This window comes from Echiichthys vipera (assembly GCF_963691815.1).
Source record: "Echiichthys vipera genome assembly, chromosome: Y".
Lineage (NCBI taxonomy): Eukaryota > Metazoa > Chordata > Actinopteri > Perciformes > Trachinidae > Echiichthys > Echiichthys vipera.
The window spans coordinates 3,269,897-3,280,668 of record NC_139849.1 but is presented as its reverse complement, the minus strand read 5'-3'; the positions used below and the strand labels follow the sequence as shown (position 1 = coordinate 3,280,668).

The window sequence follows — 10,772 nt, the reverse complement described above, 5'->3', positions numbered from 1 at the left end:
ATGGTTCCCGGAGAGGATGACTTTAGTTATACAATGTGAGACTGGTTTGGAGTTACTGGGTTACATGATGTGGAAGTTATTGAAAGAATACATTAATTTTCTGCATATTAATATTCACAAAAAATATTAAAAGCACGAAAATACCATACCAGTGGGTGTGTCTTATGTGTCCACTTATTTGATCGGTTCAGTAATACAATTGGATACTGGTTTGGAGTTACTAGGTCACATGATGTGAAAGCTATTAAAAAAATGGCAATTTCTGCATATTACTATTAATAAAAAATAGAAAATGCACTTAAATAGCATAAAAAGGGGTGTGTCTTATTAGATCAGTTTAGTAATACAATTGGATACTGGTTTGGAGTCACTGGGTCACATTATGTGGAAGCATGGAAAAAAATGACAATTTCTGCATATTAATATTTATAAAATATATGTGAATAACTAAAACACCATACTAATGCTTGTGTCTTATTTGTCCACTTTAGCTATACAATGTGAGACGGGTTCGGAGTCACTGGGTCAAATAATGTGGAAGCTATTAATATTCATAAGAAAATAGAAAAAGCACTAAAATAGCATAAAAAGTGAAGTGTCTATTTTGATCGGTTTAGTAATCCAATTGGATACTGGTTTGGAGTCACTGGGTCACATAATGTGGAAGCTATTGAAAAAAAATGCTGCATATTGATATTCATAAAAAATTGACAAAGCACTAAAATAACATAAAAAGGGTGTGTCTTGTGTGTTCACTTTAGTTATGCAATGTGAGACTGGTTTGGAGTCACTGGATCACATGGGCCCTCATTTATTAATCTTGCGTGAAAACGGGCGCAGATCTGAGCGCAGAATTGGTCATACGACAGGACACAGGTGTGATTTATGAAACATTCGTATCTGACCAATCTCAGCATACCAATGAGCGGGCCTTGATAAATGCGGCGGCTGAATTCGACTGCATTAACATGTTACGCCCTTAAATATTCCTGTTTAGGAGGCCTCGCCATCTGAGGTCAAACATGGAGAGAAGAAACACTGGTAAAAAAAGAGACTTTTCCAACACAGGGATCGGCATCCTGACATCCGACATGGTGCAAAATAAAGATGTACTTTTTGGCAGTCTTAAAAATGGAATAAAAGGGGCCCATAAAAACGCTGTATGGAAAAGAATAACGGAGGCAGTCAACCCGAAGCAGCGCTCCACTGTGACCCGTGTGCGTGTGTGCGCACTGTTGAACCTGCGCTCCTGCTCTGTAGCGGGGTTTGCCAGCGGGGTTATTAGGTATTCCGTTAGAGGATAACCTGTGTCACATAGAAGAACCATACCAAGATGTTAATCATCTGATACCTTGTTTGATTTAATGCAATTTATCGAGGGTAGCCACTTACCGAGGAGATGACTTTGGCTCTGCAGTGCGCTTTCCTGCAGCCGCTCGCCAACACATTCATTCATTCATCTTCAACCGCTTGTCCCTGTCGGGGTCACGGGGGACTGGAGCCAAGCTGTTTTGATATTTAAAAGAATCGTGTGTGTCCCCGGCCACCTGGCCGCCACTTTTGAAAGCGATAGCTTGGCATCACAAGATGAATGCGTAATCATTCATGGATGGTGCCTTCAGACGCACATGAGTACAATCAATTGCTCAAACCACAATTTTTTTTTTTTTTTATTAGTTTTAATAATCCGTTTTGATCTGTTCTTAATATGTGACTGTTTATGCTTAATGACAGCTGAGGTTTGTTAATTATTTTCAGCCAGATTTTGCTGTGCTGCACCGCAAATCCACAGGCTTAAATTTGCGTACACGATCTCAGACCTGACGTGAGATTTGATCGTAGCTCCCGCTCACGTCCACCACAGTGGAGCGCTGCTTCGGGTTGACTGCCTCCGTTATTCTTTTCCATACAGCGTTTTTATGGGCCCCTTTTATTCCACTCTTAAGACTGCCAAAAAGCACATCTTTATTTTGCTCCATGTCGGATGTCAGGATGCCAATCTCTGCGTCGGAAAAGTTTCTTTACTTACCAGTGTTTCTTCCCTCCATGTTTGACCTCAGTGGGCGAGGCCTCCGAACCAGGAATATTTAAGGGCGTAACATGTTAATGACGATCGAATTCAGCCGCCGCATTTATCAAGACCCGCTCATTCGTACGCTGAGATTGGTCAGATACGAATGTTTCATAAATCACACGTGGGTCCTGTCCTACTACCAATTCTGCGCTCAGATCTGCGCCCGTTTTCACACAAGATTGATAAATGAGGGCCCATGTCACTAGTCTTATAAACTATAAAATTTGTAGCCATAAAAACACCATCAGTGGTATGACTCGCTGTATCGTAGCTATTTCCGCTGCTCATCATTGATCATGTTTGCCACCATAATTGGGGCGGCAGTAGCTCAGTCCATAGGTGACTTCCATGGGAACTGGAGGGTCGCTGGTTCGAGTCCCTGTGTGGACCATGAATGGAGCGTGGGCTGGTGGCTGGAGAGGTGCCAGTACATCTCCTGGGCACTACCGAGGTGCTGTTGAGCAAGGCACCGAACCCCCAACTACTCGGGGCACCGGTCAATTTAATTGAATGTTTGACAAAAATACAAATACTTCAGATCTTCTGCTCAGCTACGAACCATCCAGACCTCTCAGATCGCCTGGGACAGGTCTGCTCTGTGTCCCCAGAGTCAGAATTAAACATGGAGAGGCAGTGTTCAGTTTTTATGCTCCAAAAATCTGGAACAAACTTCCAGAAAATCGCAGGTTTGCTGCAACTCTTAGAAGTGTCTTCAGTCTTGATTTAAAACAACTATTTGCTGCTGCTTTTCAGTAAACTGGACTGTACCTTCTGTAACTGTAACCATCTTATGTTTTAAAAATGACCTGTACATTTTAAAGTTTTTGTATTATTTCTCCCAATGCTTTTAATACTTTATGTAAAGGACTTTGAATTGCCTTGTTGAATTGTGCTTTAAAAATAAGCTTGCCTTGCCTCAATCTGGCAACAGCAACCACATATTGTACTATTTTCTAAAGTAACATGCCAACTTAAGATCTCAATTAATTTCCATACACAGTGAGTTCATGACATCAATCTTATTGGTTTATGTAACTTTCAAAAGAGAGATAAGGAGATAATGTCAACTTGAGAAAACCATTTATTGAACAAGCTGTTGAACTGCAGCAATAATTGTCAAGCACAGTTGACTAGAATAAATGCTCCCCCCCTCAAAAAAAAAAAAATCACAGATAAAATAAGATGTTGGCTTCAAGCACAGCCTGCATATAACAGCCCCATTATTTAACATTTGTTGCCATTCTGATTTCTATCACTGTTATAAAGTATGCTCCCACAGGTGGGGCATCTCACATTTAACCATTGCCAGTAATTTCAGAGTCAGACAAGAATAAAAAACGCAAACAAAAACATTGCATGAGCTTTATTTTCAATGGTTCAAAAAAATGGGATGGTAATGTAAACTAAATCCAGTATTGCATTGTAAAACATGCAGGGTAAGATAGTATTTGGTTTAGGAGAAAAAGACAGTTGTTAATTGAACAGACTGCTATTACACAATATGTAACTTGGCCAACCCTAGAGAAAAGAAAAACCATGACTATAAAAATTGATATTTTCCCCAACCACAGCATGATCCTGCAGGTGAACCATTGTATGAGGTCCTCATTTTCTGTCGTTAGACCGGGAACGGCTGTAAAATAAACAAACTATTGAATACATATCAGTGCAAAATGACTGATAAAAAAACGTTAGCAATAAGAATAGTATTTAAACTTGCCTCCTTGACCGTGAGATGGATCTTGGGCACTTCTTGTCTCTGGATAGAGACCGTTGTCTGCCTCTATCTCTTGAAAGAGACCTGTTGAACCAAACCGAAAAATAATTAACATTAATTCAATAATTAGTTATTTAGTATTTATCGACAAATGCATATTTTAAATAAAAAGGTTGTTACAAGCTTACCTGCTGTGGCTCTTCCTCCTATAGTGTGTATGTGAAGTGTAGAAAAAAAAGTGACGCAAAATAAAAATTAAGGAAAGAAACTTTAAGGATCAAGAATACCAAAGGTTTCATTAGTGCAAGAAAGGTTATAGACATGGATTACACATGGAAACATGGTTACACATAGTACCTTTTCAGTCAATAGTAGGATCATCTGCACAGATGAACTGCATCAAGATCAACTCATTAAAAGGAAACTTGGTCAAAAGAGCACCAATCATGGAGCCAGATTTCAGAATTTTGAACAAAATCAGAGCTCGGCATTAAGGCTTTCCTGAGCTATTACAACTAAAAAAAATATTACAAATGAGAGATACTTTACCCATTTCAATCCAGGTCTGTTTTAAGGCAATGTGGACTTTGCATTGAGATTATTCATCTCCTATACGACAATTCACCATGATGTCAAAACAACAATATTTGTTCTTCCGTGTGGCAAAAGCCGAAGCGTTCTCTGATGGCACCACAAGTAAACAAACCCTTCCGTGTCATTTCACCAGAGTAAATGTCTTGAATTACTGGTGATGTGCACCGAAGCAGAAGTAGAATTTATTTACACACTTCTAAGAATCTACAAGTGAAGTTCCATATTTGTACATGAGCATTAACATGTCAAATTAGTAAACGAAAGTGACGTTGAGTGAAGTTTGGTTCCCAGTCAGCCCTGTTAGGAGAGGCTACTCCTCCTCCAGGCAGTCCCCACAAGTGTCGACGCATGTTTACAACATTCTGCAGGCACGCTTATCAAGAAGACCCGCACTCATCCGACGCTTTCAACCAACCCAACTACAACTCGGGCCGCAAGTATTAATATTAAATTATAAGGCTATTTATTTAAGTGTTTCATAGAATGCTAAACAACCTGTTTTTGTCCAATTCACACAAAACATTTGCAATCGTCTCTCTCTCCCTCACCATCATTAGCATCCTAAACTGGTTATTCATGTCCATGTAAACACACATTAGTGAAATTGCAGAGATCTCAGCTTCTGAAAATATAGATATACTGATGTTCCTTAAAAATTCAATTCAAGCTTTTGTTATTAAAACAAATATACTGTACATGTTCAGTTTAACTTTGAGAAAGAAAAGGAATTGGGCACTGTTTTGCAGTTTATACCTTTGAAATAATCATTCTTTCATTTGAAAAAGAGAAGAGAATAGCCTATATATTTTGTAGATTTTATCAGTTTTGGTTAAAACCTTTGTATTGTGAACTCCGTATCGTGAATCCAATCCAATCGTGAGTCCAGTCAGTAAGTCCTTACATCCCTACTGATCAGTCATGAGATTGTTTTGAAGCAATAGCGTTTTTGGTCCAGCTGCAGTATGGTTTTTTCCTCAGGCACCTGGCCTGGTTAAAGACTGTCCAAACAAAATAAGATAATTTAGCAAAAGAAAAGCCAACGGTGTCTGTCTGAGCCCCCCCTCAAGATGGCTTCAATACAACTTTGATAAGACACTATAAATGTTATTTTTAACTATAAGACTGGTGACAGGTTATCTTCAGGAACGGGGGGGATATCATTGTAACTACAAAAACAAAAAACACCTTTCCCAATGGATATCACTCAAGATGGCTTAATATCGAGCCATGAAAATGCACTCGGTAGCCCAATTGCACGGTGAACATCCGATAAATGTAGTTCACTTAATAAAAACTTAAGACTGATAGCAAAGTTCTGTGACACACACACACACACACACGCACACGCACACGCACACGCACACGCACACGCACACGCACACGCACACGCACGCGCACGCGCACGCGCACACGCACGCTGCTCTGCACTGAACTCGCTTTAAATTACATAAAAAATTGCATAAAAACTACAAAGAGCAGGATAAAAGCAACTTACTATTTTGGGGGATTTAGACAAGATAGAAATGACGCAAGGAAGCCAGACTGATGGTGAGGGAATAGATGGCAACTGAACTTAGAAAGAAAAAAAAATTGACACCTGCAGAAAGTAATCCTAGAAAGTACCTTTTAAAAATGTTTGATGGATGAAGTGCAAAGTGTCCCTCTTAAGATGTTCCCGTAAAAAGTTCAATTATAGTCAAGTGATGAAATAGGCTCCATTTGAAATGACAGCTACCTTTAGCAAAACTGGTAAAGATTTTAAAAAATAAATACTATTGAAACAATGAAATAATTTGGATTTTTAAAACACATTAAGGGAATGGCTTAACTATGTCAAATCCTAACACAGATCTACAAATGATCTATTATTGCAAGTAAGAATATTTTACAAACAAGTGCTAAAAATTAAATTTAGGCCATAGCAATGAACAACTTTCTCCTACTTGGTTTAGCTTTAAGGTTGACAAAGCTTTAATAGGTATGAGATCTAAATATAAGATTATTTGTCAGTATGGGAGGTGACATATTTTGTTTGAGAATAATGCTTACAGTATGTGGGGAATGTAACTATGCTCTGCCATTTGTGCTTAAAAAGATACAAAACAAACACTGCATAAACAGTAAAATGATTTGTCAAGAAGGAATACACACCTGCGCCTCACTGGAGGACTACGTCGCCTGAAATTTTCACGAGGGCGTCTACCCCCCCAGGATGGAGGATGGCCGCGGCTCCTTGAACGCTTTTCCCCATTGGATAACTCAACACGCACTCGACAGCCACACATTTGTCTATACAAAAGTCAACACATAAATGCAATGAAAGCAAATGAAAGTGCAAAAAAAACAAAAACACACTGCAAAAAGAATAACTACTTAAAATGTGTTGAGGGAGTTACCGTCCATCCAGTCCTTTCACAGCATCGGCTGCATCTCTGGGGTCTTCAAACTCTACAAAAGCAAAGCCTGGGGGGTTCCTGGCAACCCAAACACTTCGTAAAGGACCATAGTACCCAAATGCACTTTCCAACTCCGTTTTGTTTCCATTGTTTCCTAGATTCCCAACATAAACCTTGCAGTCAAGGGGAAATTGTTCACTTTGACCTGAAAGAAGGAGACAAACTTAGAGGGATATGATGAACGATATGTTAAATCACAATCACAATAAAACCCTTTGCTGTGTCAGAAATAAAGATGGGATATTTAGAATATGGAAGACTATATAGTTATACTATTATATTATAAGCCACTAGTACTCCTCACAGACAGAAGAGAGTAGCGATGCAGTCAAAGATAATCACTGTGGGGAAAAAATGCAAAGCACTGGAGGAAGTCTATCCCCATGATCTGAGACACTAAAACCTGCCAGATGATCGCCCAGAATCAGCTATTGTTAGCATGTGTAAACGTGGAAATATTTAAACATAAGTACCGATACTTTTCAATACCAAGTTTCAAAAGGAACCATATTCAATTGTATTGAAAGTAATAAAGCTATACAAAACGAGAGCAAAAGCAAATCTACAGTCAAATTTTTAACCCAAGGTGGCACAAATGAAACGTCGGGGAAATTGCTGCTCTAAATTAACTGTTTAGGTATTTGTTCAGTGACATTTGCTGTAGTACTGATTAAGGGGAAGTGAGTATCTTAATTTTACCGAAGTTTAAAATTCTTGTATTGGGACAACTAATACATGCACTGCTTACCAGAAATACAAACTGCTACATTATTAAACCGACTGAAGGCAAAAAAAAAGTTTGAGCAATTTCTAAACTCTCATGAACACACACTACTTTTTAATTTCTAACATCTGTGTAGATAAATGATATTTCATAGTGGATTTGATACATTTCTGCAATTCTTTACTTATCGACCCACTTGAATTTACATATCTACTGACTGTAATTATATGTTAGTAGGGCTTGGGTATTACTTGGGTTTGTGTCAGTGTCTTATTTCACATAGTAATGAGTGTGACTTTGACTAGTCATCTTTTAACTAAGCTGACAATAAAAGTGGGTGTGTCACAAGCTTGGTAGCTAATCACCTCAACTAAGGGTACGTCCACACGATCGAAAACAACCTTTTTTTTCTCTGTTGTTCTTAAAAAGTTTCCGTCCACAGGGCCTCGGCTCAAGAAATCTGTGCGTCCACAGGAAAACAGGTGCAGCGACTCCAAACGCTGTAGTACACATGCCAGGCCTGGATGTGGCACTGTAACTGTCACAGAAATACACCTACAACGGAGAAGAAGAGACGGGGAGACGCTGTGGAGAATCCAAACACCGGAGAGTTTCTCTCCAAATCTGGAGACTTCCCAAATCCTCCTCCATCCTAGAGACAAATGTGTCCCTGTTTCTGGTGTTAGTGGAGACTTTGTGCCGTTTTGGACTCTGATGCACCGATCACTCTGCAGTTAGTGTCCTCAACGAGCAGAGGGTGCTGCTGTGAGCCCCTTCCCCTTCCCAAAGCACTCACAGGCGCCACTTTCTCCCTACGTTTAGAGACTTTTCACACCTTAGAACTGGATTTAGAAACAGAGCCTAGAGCAGTTTAGCTCCTTATTCAGAGCATCAGGGAAAAGGGAGAAATCTGTGCTCAGCCTAATTCATTCCCATGCATGTGGCTTAGAGTCCAGTTCAGTAAACAGTCTATGGATCCGTCTCTCTCGTCTCACGCAGCAGAACTGTTGTTGGTATGTGACGCCGTGGGGTTAGAGGACAGAGGTTGGGCGATGACGGCATCCTTTGACAAATTCTGAACTTTCACCGTCCAGACCACAACACCACAGGGGGCATTTTCAAATCTTCCCACTCTGGGACCTGGTTACAAAAGATTCTGTTTTCAGGCTCCGATAACGCCGGCTGTGGATGGTCGGCCAAGACAATACTAAAGTTGTACGGTTACATGAAAACACGTCTTCGTGTGGACGGGCCCTTAATTTCCTGTAGTGTTTTGAGCAAAAATCAGAAACTTAATTGAATTAACAATTTATCACAACATACTCATTTCACCGGATTTTGATATCTTCTTGTTAGAGTCCTACAAATAGATGTGCCTGAAAGTAAAGACAGACATTGTTAAAAACACACACTGGACCTCTGTGTATAACATCAGCAATATTAACGATTTTGGCAATTTAATGTAAATAAAGAAAAATACTGGTATCAGTCTTTTAATGTTATTCATGCATTGCTCATATAATTATCTCTAGGTGATCAGGCTTTTGATAAACGTTAATGGTCTAACTGCATTCAAACATTACTTAGAGCTGGCTAACTGATTACCACAATGAACTGGACTCCATTACTGGTTAAATTGTTCTGCATGCACGCACGCACACACACACACACACACACACAAACACCTAATAACTTCTATGGAAAAAAAAAGACCCTGCACCATTCTGTAGATATACATTCTAAACCCTTTAAATAATTTTTGTACATATTGTACATTTTAATCACACTATTTGCACTCAACTGCTGCTTACTGGCTGCTGGTTTTTATTCTTATTTCATTTATGATATGGGTAAGTGAGGAAGCCATACGTAATTCCAATGTACTAAGTATAATAGCAATAAAAACGATTCTGATTAAATGCTAAAAGGTGACTTCACATGATCAAGCTAACGCTAGCTAGCAACCAAAAGTATTTGTTAGCTTGTGCGTAACATCGCACAACGACCCGGGTATCGGCCACGTTTCATGTTCCTGGTTATAGCTTAAAAACGTACATTTGCCTGATTTATATAATCACCAAACAAACGTGATCATTTTGCATCCAACTCAGGGTACCCTAACCCCTCACGCGGCAGCCATGCAAACATGAACGCTAACGTTAGTTCTGTTAGCGTAAAACGGTTGAAAAGACGTTATATAATACAAAGCAATGGAGGGCACCGAGCGGCTCAATATATTGAAGACACGTAATGTTAATTCACCTTTTTGTATCTGTAGCTCGACAAAGGTATTAGCAGCAAACAACACGCAGTCCGATTTGCTGCGAACAGTAGCGTCAATTGTGAAGCTACGTAGAGATCCCTGGGAGAGATATACAAATAGACGCTACATCCTACGGCAGGCCGACTGTGCCACAATTCACGCGTGACTTTGCGCGTCCCGCAACGCGTTCTGACCGACTTTACGCGTGCTGGAACGCGTTCTGACCTACTTTCAAACGCGCTTTTTGACGCGTGTTAAGGACGCATTAAGAACTCCTTCTTCTTCTTCTTCTGGATTTGATTGGCGGCTGGCATCCAGCTTATAGGTGCATTGCCGCCACCTACCGGACTGGAGTGTGGAACATTAGATGACAGAGAAAAAAAAAAAAAAAAATATATATATATATATATATATAATAATAATAATAAAAATAAAAAAAATAATAATAAAAATTAAAAAAAAACTTAAACCCTATCCATTAAGCCTGTTTCCCTCAAGTATTTACACACATACCTCCTAATGCTTTCTGATCTTTGCAACATGTTCTCTACAGTAAAGCTCACTTTTTCCCTTTGCAGTGCAGATTTTAGATCTCTCCTCTCTCTCTCATATCCCTTGCATTCCATAAGAACATGCTGCACAGTTTCAGGATGATCACACAGTCTACATTTACCAGTAGGATGTTTAGCAATTCTGTGTAGCGTGCTGTTAAGCCCTGTGTGTCCTAATCTGAGGCGGGTAATGACCGCCTCTTCCTTCCTGCTCCCGCCCACCATTCCTACTTTTCCCACCAGTTTTTGTATACCGTAAAAGTGTCTTCCTGTCTCATTTATGTCCCAATATTCCTGCCAAACCTTTTGCATTTGTGTTTTAATGACTGTCTTTCCTTCTGCTTTCCCTAGTGGGATATTGTTTACCCCTCAAAGCAATTTCAGTCAAAAGCA

The 10,772-nt window shown here is 39.6% G+C and overlaps 1 protein-coding gene across 1 annotated transcript; it reads right to left on the bottom strand.

Moving 5' to 3' along the window:
- Positions 1-3,137: 3,137 nt before the first annotated feature.
- Positions 3,138-10,059, bottom strand: LOC310966207 (serine/arginine-rich splicing factor 3-like). The gene is made up of 6 exons (XM_083940062.1): positions 7,967-10,059; positions 6,782-6,986; positions 6,537-6,674; positions 3,980-3,997; positions 3,795-3,875; positions 3,138-3,707 (listed from the first exon to the last, which is right to left on the bottom strand). The coding sequence occupies exons 1-6, from the start codon at positions 8,076-8,078 to the stop codon at positions 3,680-3,682; spliced, it is 582 nt and encodes a 193-aa protein (XP_083796188.1). The 5' UTR covers positions 8,079-10,059; the 3' UTR covers positions 3,138-3,679.
- Positions 10,060-10,772: the final 713 nt, after the last annotated feature.

What these genes read in the sequence shown, in the direction of transcription:
- LOC310966207 (XM_083940062.1), bottom strand. Translation starts at nt 8,078, where the DNA reads ATGTGTACTACAGCGTTTGGAGTCGCTGCACCTGTTTTCCTGTGGACG. An exon ending in GAACAACAGAGAAAAAAAAG is followed by an intron (nt 6,987 to 7,966) that starts GTTGTTTTCGAT and finishes TCCTTCTTTCAG; the next exon opens with GTCAAAGTGAACAATTTCCC. An exon ending in TCCATCTCACGGTCAAGGAG is followed by an intron (nt 3,708 to 3,794) that starts GCAAGTTTAAAT and finishes TTTATTTTACAG; the next exon opens with CCGTTCCCGGTCTAACGACA.